The sequence below is a fragment of the Alexandromys fortis genome, unplaced genomic scaffold (genome assembly GCF_014885135.2).
Source record: "Alexandromys fortis isolate MF-2015 unplaced genomic scaffold, M_Fortis_MF-2015_v1.1 scaffold_25, whole genome shotgun sequence".
In the NCBI taxonomy this organism is placed as follows: domain Eukaryota; kingdom Metazoa; phylum Chordata; class Mammalia; order Rodentia; family Cricetidae; genus Alexandromys; species Alexandromys fortis.
In genome coordinates, this window is record NW_026067904.1 from 12,430,487 (window position 1) to 12,447,540 (window position 17,054).

Here is a 17,054-nt window from a genome sequence, read left to right on the forward strand (position 1 = left end):
GATGGAAAGGAAGTGAGAGTTAAGTGGCTTTTACTGTGTGACAATGCTTCAGTGTTTTGGGAGTTAATTTCTAAACTCTGCTGCTAACTAAATGTCAAGATTCATACATTTAAAAATTAAATTTTTCCTCTAAAGACGTTTACATGATACTTATTTTTAACTCCTCTTTGACTTTCAGCACATTGATTTTTATTTTTATGTAAGTGGTAAATATTGTGAATCAGTAGTTACAGTAGTGACCATCTTTGAATAGAATCAATCTGTAGTTAGTGGTGATGGGAAAAGGTGCCATGATGTACAATTCTGTGTTGTTACGTGTAATAATATATAACCAAATGTTTGCAGATGTAGGTGTGTTCCTAGTGGAGATTAAAAGTGAAGGGCGGACCGGTTAGAATTGATATGGTATTTTCATTATCTTGCATATTGGCCAATTCTAATATCTGTTGGCATTAGTCAAATGCTGCTGCTATGAGTCAAGCTGCAAGACATTAATTTCCAATTTATTTATGAAATATCATTGTTCATGACAAATAATATTCAAAAAATCAAGGACAAGACATATGAATCATTAGATCATAAATGAAAGCTCTTGCTTGAAGTATATGTGGTGGTTCATATCAGTCATCTCAGCACTGAGGGGCCATGGAGAGGGATGACTGTAAACCCAAGGCCAGCATTCACTATACTAAGGCACTGCTTCAATACATCCAGAATGAACAATATAAATTAAACTTACATTAAAAGCCAAAATGCCAATTATTTTATATTATACTTTTGTTTAAACTATAGTTTTAAGTTCCTTTAAAATGAATCAAGGTAATTTTCTCAAGATAATGATGCCAGTTCTTCCCCCATAAAACCTTTGGCCACAGCTAATGTTTGACTTCCTTCCATTCTTAGCTGTGTTTCTCTGTAGTAGTTTTTCTGTCAGATTGTTTCTTTCTATCTGCTGGAAATGTCCTCAGCACTTCTGAAAACTTGCAACCTAAAAGCAATCCTCTAACTGCAAGTTTCAGGTCCCCTGGAAAAACATTGAGTCACCTCACCTATTTGAGTCATGCTGACCTCTTGGGCCAGATCCTGGGAACCAATCAATGAACTTCCATAACTTCCTGACCTGTACTCAGGAGGCCAGATGAAATCAGTACAGCTTTGTTGCTTGTCATTTTTATCAAAACTATATTAAACACACTACTAAGGATAGCCAAAGTATGATTTTCACCACATTTCCAAGTCTTGGTTTAAAATCTCAAGTTACCTGTAGTTAAGGTTTTAAATGACACAGCCCACAGACCATGGTGGAATGCAACTCTGCTTATTGAATGGCACTCAGAGTCTGTGCACCCTGAGAAAACTGCATAAATCAACTATTTTAGCCTTTCAAAACATTCACAGAAATCAGGAATAACATTAAATATTCATTTTGTCATATGTTTATTACAATGTTTTGAAAAATACTTCAGAATTCCTGAAAACAAAGTATAAATCTATTACTGAGGTTTTAAAACCTTTGTGTTTAGCCTGTACTAGTACAGGCTAAAAGTTATAAGCCTTAATGTTGTATATGTTTCTCTCTAAATTTCAGAGTTTTTTGACTTACAAATTACACTCACTAAACATATTTGTTGAATAAAAGAAGGTAGTATTAGCTTGGCTGTTGTGGCTCACACCTTTAATCCCAACACTCGGGGGTAGAGGCAGGCAAATCTCTGTGAGTTCAGGGCCAGCATAATCTGCAGATTGAGTTCCTGGACAGCCAAGGCTACACAAAGAAATCCTGTCTTAAAAAACAAGACAAAACAAAAAACCAAACAAGCAAATAAACAAACAAAAGATGATACCTGGGTCAGTCCAATACAGTCAGTAAACTATCTCTATAATACTGATGTCTATGAACCATAGAGCCCATCAAATAAAGGGACCTTTTAGGAGCTTAAATTTTTATGTAGCCTTTTTGCATTGATATACCATTTGGGGAAACAGTGTGTGTTCACATCAAATAAATAGCATGTTCCTTAATAATTATTTTCTTTAAGTAACCAGAAGAGAAGGGAAAATTTTTAATTCACAGATGCTACCTAGATTTTCATCACTGAATCATTTTCTCTAAGTGTCTTGGGGAGCACATTCTATTCACAACCTCAGTGGATGTCATAGCTGCTTATCCATGTCGTCTAATACTTAACTGAGCTGCATTTAAGAAGTACAGTTTTGAGAACACTCTGATACTATCCCATAAATAGATTTATATTCTTGAGTTTTTGAAACTTTTGTGTAATTCTACAGTATCTTAAATGTATACCCAAACACCAGTGCATCTTAAGGTTGTTTAATATGTATTTCTAAAGCTAAAACTTGGCACCATTTGTTGCTACATTTCCCCTGGTTCTGAAAAGGAAGATCCATCTCCATGGTGCCAACAGAAATCACATCTTAAGTTCCAATTAAAATGTGACTTTTTCAACTCCAAAGCTCCATGTGACCATTTAGCCATCTGTTGGGTGACACAACCCCACTGATTTGAACCTAGATAATTATGACTGTAGGAACAGTGCAGAGAAAAGTTCAGCTTGGGATCCAGTGGAGAATGACTGTTAATTATGAAGAGATAATTACTAAGAGTTTAGCTCACATGGAGGGGGAGAAATAGCAAATTTCTGGTGTAGGTATAAATCATACACACATAAGCACACACAGAAGCATTTGTCTCAATTTTTTTCTTCTTTTTCTTTTTTTCTTTCTTTCTTTTTTTTTTTTTGGTTTTGGTTTTTCAAAACAGGGTTTCTCTGCAGCTTTGGAGCCTGTTCTGGAACTAGCTTTTTTAGACCAGGCTGGCCTTGAACTCACAGAGATCCACCTGCCTCTTGAGTGCTGGAGTTAAAGGCGTTTACCACCACTGCCCAGCTACATTTGTCGACATTTTAATCAATGCCAGAAATATTCCTTTAAGATACATATGCCACATAGTATGTCTACTAAAACCACAGTCACCAGGAGAGGTGTTGTTTTCTACAACTTCTTCCTTAGAGTCTTTGCACTTTGGTCATGACTCATCTACCACACGAAAACATTTGTACTTATGGCCAGTGTTAGGAATAAGGGAGGGAAACCTAATCTTTGCCGTTGTTAGAATATGAATAAAGCCCTCAGCGTATTCTAAAGTTACATCACCATTAGAGAAGAAAAACTGGAATGGGTCCTCAGCTGTTAAGTTTGATGACAGAAGGGAGGAGAGGACTCAGGGTACCATTGTGCCCTCACATAATACCACAGAATATTAGATTTATTTTCTTCTCACCTTCTTCATAACTGAGCTGGGAAATAAATAAAAGGCAAATCATCAAGAAAAAAATCAAGCTGATGTTTTTTACCTTAACTATATTGTCATTAGGTGAGTGATGTAGTGGATACAGACCTTTACTATGGGCTCACCAGTGTTAGAATCAAAGGCCTCTATAGCTTATTAGTTCATGAAGAGCCTCCTAGGCCTTCACTGCAGCCATGAAACGGAGCCCAGCTACTTGGTTCATGTGAAGTGTTTGAGTGGCCCTCCGGATACAGCAACACTGAAAATTTGTGACTTCAGATTGTGGCAGAACGTAGCCTTCAAGAATTAGTGGAGAAATGTAAGTGAAGGATTTAAATCACCCCAAAATAAAGATGTTAGAGAAGTCCAAATGTATTCTTTGTTTAGAAACAGAATGAGGTTAGCTGCAAAATGTATTCTTTGTTTAGAAACAGAATGAGGTTAGCTGCAATGATGTATCTTCCAGTTTGTATTAGCTCACCAGAATTATCAGGTGAAAATAATTCTTTACTATATTTACAATTTGCCATCATACATGTTTGAATCTCAGGGAATCTGTATGATTAACAGAGATGGACAAGTCATGCATTCTCTCCAAACTTTGGTTTGGCTTTCTCTAAAGAATGAATAATGTAAATGCTTTTTCTTGAACTTTCTTGAACTTTCTTGGAAAGTTAGATGATGAATCTAAGCTTTTTGTATTAAGTTATGTTTATCCCAAGCTCCCAGTAGGAATTATTATTGAGAGTCATCTCAGAATTGTATTCACATGACATAGGATTCTGCTTAGAAACACACATAGATTATACATTTGAGACTTGAGGATCTTAAAAAACATCTCACATTGCAAATTGCTAATTCACTTTTCTCTTCTGTCCAATGATCTTGAGTAAATTTGGATTATAGTATAAATTTAGGCTGACTTCTATCTGCTTATTTTTGAATTAGCACATCAGTTTGCAGATAAGGTTTTTATTTCATTAACCATTAATTATTTAGAAGTGCTAACTGCAATACAATGTGAAAGAAAGAATGGTGAACTGAAATCCAGGAAGCCTAACTTCTAAAAGTAGGTGTTTGTCCTAGGACAAATTAATCTATCTGGCTTCTAGTTTCTTCAGACTTCTGAGGAAAACAAACTATGCCTGTGACTTTTTCTCAAAGGCCATCTATGGCTGTCACATTATGGTTCCACAAGAAACTTAGGGAAGATAAAAGAAATTCTATTTTTTGTTTGTGGATCAACTTTGTGTCTGCAGGTCTGCTTCTTTCCCCGCTCATTAGAAGAGAGTATAATTGCTTTTATTTTGAAGTTAATTTTCTCCCCAAGTCTGAGACTTTTAGTTGTCAGGTAACCTTAAAAGAACAACTTGTTCCACTCAGGTAGAACTCTCTCCTTGTGCCTGACCAGACCAGTCATACATGTGGAAAAAGCCCTCAATCCCCATGACTTTCTCAAAAGAACATGATGTAAGTTCTTATGAAATACAACTTTTACTCTCAGAGTGAAAGCTACAGCTCTGGCTTAGTTCTTTGAATTTCTTTTAAATTAAAGAACAGAAAGAATTTCTATGGAATAATTTCAACTAAAAATATTTCTTGTACTTTCTGTTCTTGTTCAACAAACTTTTACAAGAAATAAAACATACTCAACACATATTTAAGAAACTTGGATGCTCATTAGTAAAATTCAATCAACTTACTGAATTTTATAACTTTTTATATCCAATTTGGAATAAAGATACCCAACAAAGAGAACTTTAAAGATGACAAGGAACAGAGGTATGTATGCCTGTACCCTGTGTGATTGCTACTGACTGGATTAAGAAAAGGAGGAACTGAGTTTATCAGTTCCATTCCTGGGACCAGATAAAAGTCTAATAATGCAGATAGACCTTTGTGAACTCATAACCCCCAAATGAATAACACTAGCTACAAAACAAATAATTTATTTTCTTTTTCATAATAAAATGTTCTTTCTTCCACCCTCTACTATAACTTTACCTCAAAGGAAATTCTGCAGGAAGCAAAACGCATGAGGTTTTCACACGGTTTAAATTCTATTGTTTTGCCAGGCAGTGGTCATAATTTAATGGGAGATTGATTTTATTGTTCAATGTATGTTTGACACTATGCTACTTTTTGTTTGCCATACTTGAAGTAGACAGTGAAATGAAACAATACAAGTTTTGGGATGAACTTTTCATCTTGGTTTGCCTCATTTGACCCTCTCTGTTCTAGAGGCAAAAACCTGGCATAATTTTCCTCAGAAACACATCTATCATTGCCCCTACTGTTTCAGGATCTCTCTCGTCTCTGTATTTTAGAAAAGTGACTTTTTGAACCTTATGGTTCTTTATTGTCAGATGTCTAGCCAACATTCCAGACAGCACACAGGAAGGATCAGAAGAGAAACCCTGGAGCCACCCCTCCTTCTGACCCAGCGAGTATGATATGGAAGTGGGAACAGCAAGGAAGCAGCTGAAGAAAAAAAAAAAAAAAAACCCAAAAGTTCCCTTTTAGGTCATACAACATAAGAGCTGTTCTATTTCAATGCCGCAGAAATTTCTTCCTCTATGTGTTAAAACACGGTGGACTCTATAGCTGTTCTAGAGTACTATTTCAAATGTGAGCTTTGTGTCTCAATTTTAAAGTACATTTTATATGGAAAAGCCAATAAAATGGAACCTATACAATAGAGGCATGTTCATGTTTGCAGACAAAGTAAAAAAGGTCTGAACCACATGAGAGATTTCTAATCAACAATACCCATGTGAGGATAGCAAGATGGTTCTGTAGTTAAAAACTTACACTCAAGTCCAGTGACTTGAGTTCAAACTGCTGAATCCACAATGCATAAGAAAATCTGCTTCTGGAAGTTATCTTCTGACTTCCATGTGTTTCCTGGCACTCATACACTTGTGCTTGGCCATACACAATGATATTTTTAATTCAAAAATAAGTAAGTAGTCATATAAATTTTGTGCTGAGGCTTTGAAATCCCTGAAGTGTCATGCTAAAATGCATGCTCGGCTTCCAGGATACGCATTTTTTCAATTTCCCAGTATTTTATTATTATCTCTGTGACTTAATTTTCATGTGGTTTTTTAATCTATCATTTGCTTATCTTAATTAAAAATGTGCTATATCATTAAGCATTTCATCTTTCAGTTAGATGCTTTTGCATATAATTATGTGAAAGAATAGAAAACATTTTAATGATTATAATAAATGATCTGCAGAGTTGCCCACATTTTATAATTAGCTTAGTTAGGCTATTAATTAATTTCTGTGTAGCCTATGTAGAAGATATATTTCCAACATGTGCCTATAAAATTATTACTATGAACTCATATTTAAACATGGATTTAAACACACAGGAAATAATCTCACAAAAAAAAACTGGATAGACAGAAATCATTGTGTGGCTGGCTGTGTTATCTTGTATTTAACTAAGGAAGGAAATGATCTAGGTATATTAACCATATATATTCTTCATAAAATAGAACCTCAGTAAGCATTTGCACTATTTACATTACAATTGTTTGGCTCACGGGCAGGGCATGGTAACAAACATCCATGATTATATTGTTCTGATAACGAGATGGGAGGCATAGACAAGAGATAACCATGGAAGCTTCTGGACCAGCTAGCCTGGAAAACACAGTGATAACAACAGAACGTCTCAATCAAAATGGAAGATGAAGACCAACATCTGAGGTGATCCTGTGGCCTCCATGTACATGATGCTCACTCACACGCACACACACATACACACACACTCATGAGTGCACACTTTTTTTTAAAAAAAATCAGATTCTTTGGCATGGTGTGGTGTCAGGTTTTTGTTGTTGTTTGTTTTGTGACAGCACTGTTGTTTGTTTTTGTTCTGTTAATTTTGTGCATTGTCATGTTCATAAATTAAATGGGCATGTTTGATTTGCAATATGGTCAGCAGTCTTGCCATTGCCTGTTCATACTCCAAGATAATTATTCCGGATAAGTACTTGTGGCCACGGAGGCACAGGAATGAATGGCGTGTCTGTGTAGCAGCTGTAGCTCTAACCTCTAACTAGCTCTCATTTTCCATCTTTACGATTTTCATTTCCTCTACTGCGATAGATTCTCCTGCCCATGTTGGTGGTCTTCTGAGCTCTTCTGACGTGTGGTCTGTGAATGATACTGTTAATAATTTTTCATATTCTTTCTCTCTTCTCTTTTAGTCTCGACCTATCCCTTCCCACCTTACTTCAGCAGTTGCAGAGAGTATCTTGGCCTCAGCCTGTGAAAGCGAGAGGAGAAATGCTGCCAAGAGGATGCGTCTGGATAAACCCCAGGTACTGAGGAGTGTGGAGGAGTGCAGACTCGGATTTGAAAGATGCTATGCTCTGCTGATCCATTCATAACAAACCAAAAAAATCTATGACGGAAAGAGGGCAATAGCAAAACTGAATTCAGCTTCCTGTACCAATTTAATGACTGACTAAGAGGTTCTGGCTGATTGGTTATCATATTATTCAAATTTACCATGCCGTTTATGACCGTGACTCAAATGTGTTCATTTGTAATGAAAATGAACCTACCTTCAGCGCTGTCTGGTCTGTACTGTCATATACTTCTACACTGCTGGGGGAAGGGGTTACTATACTACCAATAATAATAGATTGTGCTGATGATAATCGAAGTACAGACAATATCTGAAAGATTAGAAAATCTTAAATGGGGACCTAATCGAATGGATATCCATGTCCTAAATTTACTCTTCTTAATTAAATATCTGAGAACTGTATTCTTGAGGCTTGAAGTGTGTAGTGCAATGTGTGCATATTTGGTACACTGTTCACCAGCGCTTCCTTGGTAGTTCTTTTAGTTCTCTATTTTTCTGTCTTTCCTTCCTATCCACACAATAGACCTTCTCTTCCTCTATTGTCATCCTTTCTTAATTATCCACAGTAAATTATCTAAATTATAGTGTGTTACATTATAAGCTACCTACAAAGGCTTGCTTTATTCCGACTTTTTAAATTTTATACACTTACTGCAGCTGAGATGATTGTAGAGTAAACTGTTAGTTCAATAGTTTTTCTCAAGCATGCAAAAAGAGCCTTCTATTTCAAGATTAGAATATCTTTTAGATGTTTCAGAATGGCATTATTTTATGTACTGATTATTATAAAATATTATGTATTTATAGTCAAGAATTGCAAAAAATGGAGCCTATGGTTAAACAAAATGTAGTATCAATGTTCGATAAAAACTATTTGAAAATGCCAATTTTGGAATTGTTAATGGTGATATCAGTATATATTTGTATGCCCAACTCTTCAGTTTAGATGATTTATCATCTTTATATTGGTGAAATTTGTCATAAGGTGGGCTACAGCACTATACACATTGCCATATGGGTAGCTTGTGTATTTGTAGAATAACCAACCTCACTTTGCTTCTCATATCTCCCAATAACTGATTGACAGCCAGCTAGGTCATATCTGTGTGCTTCAGTCTCTTCATGAGAAATAATATTTGCAATAGTCCTAATTCTCAAGAATTGACACAAGCACCTTAAAAAAGAGGACTCATGATACATCCTAAGCAGTTTTTCTGGTAGCAAAATAAGCAGCAATGAGGTCGACCTAGAAGGTTCTCCTATCTAGGTCCTTTTTAGTTATCTCAGTAGCAGTGAAGCTAGAGATGAGCACCAATAGTTTAATGTCTGATGTAATAATCTCTTGTCAGACTAAGTCCATGTGAGAAAAGATCTTAATTCTAAAAACTAAAATGTTCAAATTCTAGAATTAAAAGGACTTTCCTGCTTGATGGACAGTCACATGCAGCACCTACTGACCCTGGAATATATTTGCACTTTATAGTAAGCTGTAAAAGAGATAAAGACAGATATTTAACTCAGAGTTGTTGTGATGGTTTGGTAAGTCTTTATATAGTTAAGTGTCTATGCACCATATGCTTGGTTATCTCGAGCGGTAGAAATGCCACACTCACTTCGCTAGTCATTTACTGTTAACATTTGTGCTGTCACTGTTAAAGGTCATTACATAAGACTAGTGCTTGTTTTCTTAGAGCACCCACCAATTAAAGAAAAACTACCAGCAATATTTAGGGATGAGATTGCCTGCTACTGTTCCTTAGACTGGGATGGGCAGGTACCAGTGACCCCTTGACTCTGCTCTCAGATTTTCAATTCTATTTTTCTTTGTTTGCTAGAACATGGTGATTGTATCATGAAAACTTGAATACTTTGAAATAGGGATATATACATTTAGAAGTCACAAGATGGATGTAATTCTTGCCTAAATAGGTTTACAAGTCTTAAGATGCATGTAATAAGTAAGAAACCAATGTATTAAATTACATCTTATGGGTTGAGAAGATGGCTCAGACAGTAAGCACTTGCCTTTTATGCATTAGTACCTCTTTTCAATACCTATAACCTACAAACAAAGCAACAGGAAAACCCTGGGAATAGTGGCAGGTACTGGTAGCTACAAAGCTGGAGAGGCAAGATAGAAAGGACCCTGGTGCTCTCTTGCCACACAGTCTAACCTACCTGGTGAGTTCCATACCAGTGAGAGACTGCGTCAAGAGGAAAGTAGCTAGCACTAGGAAACGATTTCCAAGGTGTCCTCTGATGTCCTGCTTCATATACATACCCACATGAAACTGAATGAATAAATTTATTTTATAGTTCTTTGTAAATCATATAGACACTTTACAAATACAAAACCCTATGAAACTGGTAGTAATATTCACATAAACATAAAGTGCAGGTCCAGACAGTATGAAGACCGATGTGAGGTGAAACTGCACGAAAGCAGTCACCTATGTGTCTCAGCTCTCAGAGGGCACATTGAAGTCATTGTGACCCTAAGATAATACAGGTACCCCAAGAAAGGGCCAGAGCCTGGTACCATGCCCTGAATCCTAGGACAGCACATAGAATTAGCATTTCACAAATTTTAAACCATTTATTCTTATGACAAGTTCTGTAGGTCTCATCTGAGATACCACATGAAGACTTCTATGGCATCATTCTCCTCCTTCCTTTCCTTTGACATCATCACTCCGATGTTGGACCCAAATCTTTGTCTAATTATGGGCTCTTGGCATTGAAACCATGTTTTCTTCATGTACCTGTAACCAGACTCACAATTCTTAGAACTTGCCCATGGTTTAGAGGTTTTCCATCAGCAGCTGACTGAAGTAAAAGCATCAAATTTCAAAACCTGAAAGGTCAAATTCTATTTTTGTGTTAAGCCTCACCCTGACCCTTCGTTGCCAGTGGCTGGCCACATAGTGAGCTCTAATTATGTATGTTCTTCATCGTTTATGATGTTTGATGAGTTAATTGGATTTTATGGAGCTGTTTGATCGATGAACATGAAAGATGTTATGGATGTGCTAAATTCTTTCTTTCAAATGTCCATTTCATAAAATCTATGCAGCACAGGCCCGAAGCCAGCCAGTGGCAAGGTCAGCGCTGAGAGCTTCATCAGACATCAGAGTTCACAGAACCGAAGGGAATCACTAAGCACACCAGGATATATGCAGGGTTTCTGTCTTGCATATGAAAATCTGGGATTTGTTCATGATTAAAAAGAAATCCTCCCTCGTTTGGGTACTGGAAAAAAAAAACATGAGCAATGTCAGACTTCACTTTTTCATCTCTGACAGTGAAAATTTGGAACGAGAGTTTCTTGTGTCTCTCTTGCTCATTCTCCATTCTTTATCATTCTGAGTTTTTGCTGTTATTTAGGGTTTTGGTTGTTTGCCTGTTTTGCTTTTTGTTTTTTTTCTTTTAAAACAAAGTCTCACTTTGTAGCTCAGGCTGGCCCCAATTGTTTGGTGATATTTTGGGCTGTAAATAAGTCCTACCAGAAATACGCTTAGGTGTTATCTAGGTTATAGTGCATGTGAAATATCAACTTGGGGCAGCTCCTAGCTGGCTGCTTATTTCTTGTTTATGTCAAATTTTTGTGATTTTTTGAGGAGTGTCACACATTTTGTCCACGTGCTTGATCAATGATTAATATGAAGAATTTGGTGGAAATTATGTTTTTTTTAATTTATGCTTCCATTCTTCTAATTGCAATCATTGGTAGTTCTAAAGAAGAGTTCACCTAAAACTAAACGGTTGGGGGCTACCCCTCCCCCCCGAAACATTCTCAAGTCTCCTGTCCTTGAAGGAGAAAGTGGTGAGCACTGGGGGATACCCCTTTGTGCAGTTACTGAGAAAAATGGGGAAAGGATGCTTGAAGGGGATGTAGCACCTGTGATTCGATTCAAAAACCCAGTCGGTGGGATTGGCCTGTTGCTTAATTACTTTGGTCTAATCAAAAGTGAGGGAAGAGAATAATAAAATGCTATCCACTGATTTTCTCCTAAGTTAAAACAAATTGTTGTCAGATATCCTGCTTGAATTTATGGGCTCAAGACTTAGAAATATCTAGAAAGTCCACAGTTTCTTACTGTATTTTTTTTTTTTAATTTAACCAGGATGCATTTACTGAAGTCTACATTTCTTCATGATTTCTCCCTTGCTCCGCTAGGGCACTAGTGAGTGGACCTGTTAGTAGAAGACAGGCCATTATGGATGCAAACACTGAAACTGTAGCTGTGCATGAAGAGAATCTTCATACGTTTTATTTTGTCTTTGATACACTTGAAAACTATCAAAAACACTGACTGAGACAATTTTGTCTTTTTAAAATCCCCACCCCCGTGTGTATACATGGTGTGCCTATGAGTATGTATGTGCATTTATGTCCGTGTCAAGACACATGCGTGGAGACAACTTCACCTTCTACCTTGCTCGAGAATAACTTCTCTTTATTATCCACCTTCGCATATGCCAGGTTAGGAGTCCCACAGGACTTGGGAGAGGTTCTTGTCTCCTCCCCCTTATTCTGGTTTGGGAGTGCTGGTAGTACAGATGCAAAAGCTCTGGGCTTTCTCTGATTTTGTATGGGTTCTGGGAATCAGGTGCTCATGTTTCCAGGGAAATGTTCTACCCACGGAGTCACTAGCCTCGTGGAACAGATTTTGAGCTAAGAAGCCTCTTCATCATGTCTACAATTTTAATTCCTTAAGACAATAAGCTTGACCACACATTGAATTGAAAGCTATATTTTCAGTAGATTTTATTATTTAACTACAAACTGTTGTAGTAACTGAGATATGACGTGAAACCTATTTTCTAAGTTTGCCAGTGCCTATCTCCTTGTCACTATTCCTGGATCTTAAGGATGCTCCTAGCATTTTTCTTTCTTACAGCCAATATTTTGGAGAAAGACCCATGTCTTCAAATCATTTAATATGTTTCAACATTGCTCCTCTATGTATGGGATAAAATATATTAAATAAGGAAAACAAAGCCCCATTGAGGGTAACTGTAAAATATTCTTTGTTTTATGTTTCATGATAATTTGGGGCTCTGTATGGTACAGTATATCTTGCCAGGCAATGATGTCCTCATTAATAAGGATATTAATAGCAGACACATAAAAGAATACAGCATTATCTGAGACATCTTAGACTTATGGCCAAAGAAATTGTCATATTTTATGAACCCGGATAAACCAATATTTAGAGATATTGTGAAAATTTCTCAGTGTATTAGGCTTGTTTGGGAAGACACTCACTCTTTAAGATAGCCATCTTGTGCTTGATGATAATACTGACTTAAAATTTTTAAGGTATTTTCAGTCATATAGTGTGAATTTTGACAATTTGAGAAATTAATAAGCAAATGTTTACTAAAAATTCCATTCCCCATTTTATAGCACACTTGCTTCTTACAATTTTTTTATTAATTAATTTTTTTTTATTTTACTTCCCAATTACATTTTCCCCTCTTTCTTCTTACCTTATTTCCTCCCACCTCTTACAGTTTGATAGACAAAAACTTCTAAATGTTATGAGCATTACACTATGGCTTCCATTTCCTCTGCTTTCTGAGGATTTACTCTTTTACCATTAATCTTGTGGGACTATTGGAAATTTTCCTATTGCTTCATGAATTCCTTTTCAGAGACTACTAGGGGCATATTCTACTTATCCTAATACAAATTTCACATACAAACATCATCTTGCCTATTATATCTAGGATAATTCCCAAGTAGCAGCGTTCATAATGAATAAATAAATAAGTTTTAAAAAATGAAAAGAATCCCCAAGGCTTTTAAAAGACTCGATGAACAGAAGATCCATATCCTTGTAATTTTTCCTTTTAAAATCTGATATAAAACCAAATTTAGTATAAATTAACTAAAGTCACAATTATGGAATATTATCCTCCAATATTTATATTAACAATGGTTTAAAAGAGAGTAGTAATAGTGATAAAAGAGTATCTCAGTATGTAGATGTGTGGACGCTGGAACACCAGAAGGAATGACGAGGTCAGCAGGTGCCTGCTTCTCTAAGTCACATTCATGAGAACTCAGAAACTAAACTGTCCTCTACAAGTGCCAACTGGATGGGTCAGTGACACAATTCCCAAAAGCTGGTAACATTCCAGGCAAAATGATGCAACAGTCTCTTGTATTACACAGGAGTCAGATCTGAGACAGTCTAATACGTATGTGAATGCAGACACTAACACCTTTGATTGTTCCTAACAATCAGTTTAAGTGTTTGCTTCCAAGCATTCACAATATGCTCTCTGGCTATTCGCATGCATCTCTGGGCAGACTCCAGGGTGGTTCCTCTAGGCCTGGTCAACCTTAACTTCTACAAATGCATATTTGCCATTTGTGTTTTAAAAACTGAGTTTGTTATTCACATTTCACGACAGTTGACGGAAATAATGTCAATGGTGGTCTGAACCAATTCTGCAGAGAAAAATATTTGACTGCAACGCTGTTTCCATTGTGTAAGCAGACTACCTGCATTAGTAATATTCTGTAGCGTTAACTTGATAATGGCTAGAATCAAATATCAGTGGGTTCAGCTGGTGTCCACAAGTGAGAACTTTTGTACGGGAAGTTTTTAAAACTTTCTAGTTTTCTATTTATTTGAACTACTCTTTCTGTAAATATTAAATTATCTAACTTAGTAAGGAATGGTTGATGAAAATTACTTCTAAATTCATCCTAAAATGATTTATTTGGTAAATTTGCATTATTTTCTGATAGACAAGTTTAGCCAATATAGAAAGGAGGAAAAGTTTCCCAAGAAGCTATTAACATAGCTTTTCCTGACCTTGTTAACTGCTTTAATAAATAATACTGGATTTTTAATTCTGGAAAACTATTAAGCAGTCATTGCAACTCTCACATTGAAACTATATAAGGCATCATTTTTCATTAAGAGACTCTCGTTCTATTGAAGATCGGTGAGGTGCAGATGGTACACTGTGTAGATGGACTGTTGGAGCCACTGAGGTAGAGTCCTGTGAAGTCTTTCTGGGTACTTGGAAGGGTCTCAAGAGAAGGGACTGTTTCAGCTAGATCTTAAGAAGAGGAGATATTGACAGCAGTAAACCCTCCAGATGTATTCTTGACATGAAAAGCGTTTCTAAACAATAGACGTCCTTTGATACCTAAAACAATAGTCTCCATAAAAGAAGCTCAGGGTGTGTGTGTGTGTGTGTGTGTGTGTGTGTGTGTGTGTGTGTATGTGTGTGTGTTCATTTGTTCTACGTGTATATACAATACACATGCATGTGTGTGGAGGTAAGGGGCTAACATAGGGTTCCTTCCTCAACTGCTGTTCGTCCTATTTTTTGAGGCAGGGTCTCTCTCTGAACCTGGCGCTCATCACTTGGCTAGACTGTCTGACTAGCAAGCCCTGGGATCCACCTGTCTCTGCCTCTCCAGCACTAGAAATGCAGGTATGTGCTATTACAGTTAGCTTTTACACTGATGCTAGGGATCAAAGTGAGGTCTAGATGCTTGTGCGTCAAGCACTCCATCAACTGAGGCATTTCTCTGACCTCAACTTGATATTTTTGGTAAGAAATGGTAGGACATGGAGCTGGATGGCAGGATTCTGCTGTGCTCTGCAAAATAATGCACACACCAAGGGCTTGCCAGAGGGAAGTGCTGAAGGAGAAGACTTTGCATGTCTGGAGAGATTCACAAACAGGTGTGTAATAAGATGCCATCCATAAAACCTTGGGGAAGCTGAGTTTCTCGCAGTGTGGAGGTGCCTCTTATGATGTGTTTTGCCAGGATGTCGCTATATTTTAATTACAATTTGGTATATATGCCTAAAATAATTATGGAAGTTCAATTGCAACAAAATAATCATAGAAATCATGTCTGTCACTGATAAATAGACACAATAAACACAAGTAATATTGAAATGCCATTTATTTATTATCACAACCTAGCTCAGGTAATTCAGACTATTTCAAATAATATATGTTCATATAGTTACATTCAAAATTGCCTTTCTACCTTAAAGATATTTTTATCAAAAAGTAGTTATTACAGTCTTACTAAATTAATTAGATGATTTTTATCATTTTCAAGAAATGAAGGTAAATTTATTTCTGTTTGGAGTATGTCATTATTTCACTCATTTTCTTCTTACATAAATTTAACTTAAATAAGTAAGTTATTTCATTCACTTTTTTCTCACACACATGAATCTATGTGTATCTCAGTGATAATGTAGCCCTATAGTTCTGTCTGTTGACAGTAGTGTGAGGCATAAAGAACGAACTGGTTCTCTCTTGGGCAGGTAGAACAATGGGAAGCTCAGCAGCTTGGCTTATTGTGTGTGACATTTCTGAACCCTTTAGGAATCTGAACAGAAGTTCCACTCTGTGATGATTTGGTTTCTTCATCACTTGCCTACTTTATTGCTTTTTGTCCCGGACTCATGTAAAATATTCACATATTTAAATAGAAGATTGCACTTTTAATTTTTAGGCTTGTCTTTAGCTTATGATGTTATCAATTGCAAGGTAGTAGATGGTGCCTATAGGATGAATAGGTAGATTGAATTCAGACACAGAAATTCAGCAGAGCATATTGATATGCTTTTGCTGGCAAAGCCAGGAAAACACACAGCTGACTCGTTCTCTGTGAACAAGGCGGTTTTTTCATGCTGTTTTAAAACGGCTATTTTTAGGCTTAGCCGAGAAATGATGAGTCTGGTGTATCTGGTTTGCAACAAATGAATTCATTTTTATCTTGTAATTTGTCCATTCATTGTTCTATCATTTCCCCTTAATTTATATACTTTACAAGCCATTAGTAACTGAAAAGGATCCATATTGCATATATTGGGAAAACTGTACTGAAGTCACACATCTGTTATGAAGTTAAGGGATATCAAAGCTCAGAAAATTGGATATTATTTTCCAAAGAAAGAGATTTTGTTATTCTTGACACCACATATGAAGTATATACAAGGACTCTAGCAGACTCAGGAAATACAGAGTTTATAGGAAGTCAGTCTTATATTGAGACTTGAATGGGCATTGCTTGGACTTTAAAGGAGCTGAAGAGTAGCCCCACTTAACAATTGTTTTCCTTGTCAGTCTTTCTATGTACTGTTGTCTCGTGGTTACTAGTTCAGCTGTGTACCACTGGAGCATCTGCAGTAGGCTCTGGGGCTGCAGACGAGGTAACCGAACACAGCGTCTTCTAAAGAGTGTACCAAGCAGGCGTCTGTTTTAGTTGGTGGTCTTCACATGGGCTCCTTCTCATTATGGTGTGGGCAGCTGACGGTCTTTGTACAGCAATTTTGTTTTTCTTTTTACTAGTCCATTAATAAA

The 17,054-nt window shown here is 36.6% G+C and overlaps 1 protein-coding gene across 1 annotated transcript in view; it reads left to right on the forward strand.

Annotated features, from left to right (window-relative positions):
• Nol4 (nucleolar protein 4) overlaps positions 1-17,054 on the forward strand; it is a 351,023-nt gene that overhangs the window by 280,367 nt on the left and 53,602 nt on the right. Inside the window, exon 8 of the mRNA XM_050135051.1 lies at positions 7,534-7,647. Within this exon, the coding sequence (XP_049991008.1) occupies positions 7,534-7,647 (114 nt within the window). The remainder of the gene's footprint in view (positions 1-7,533; positions 7,648-17,054) is intronic.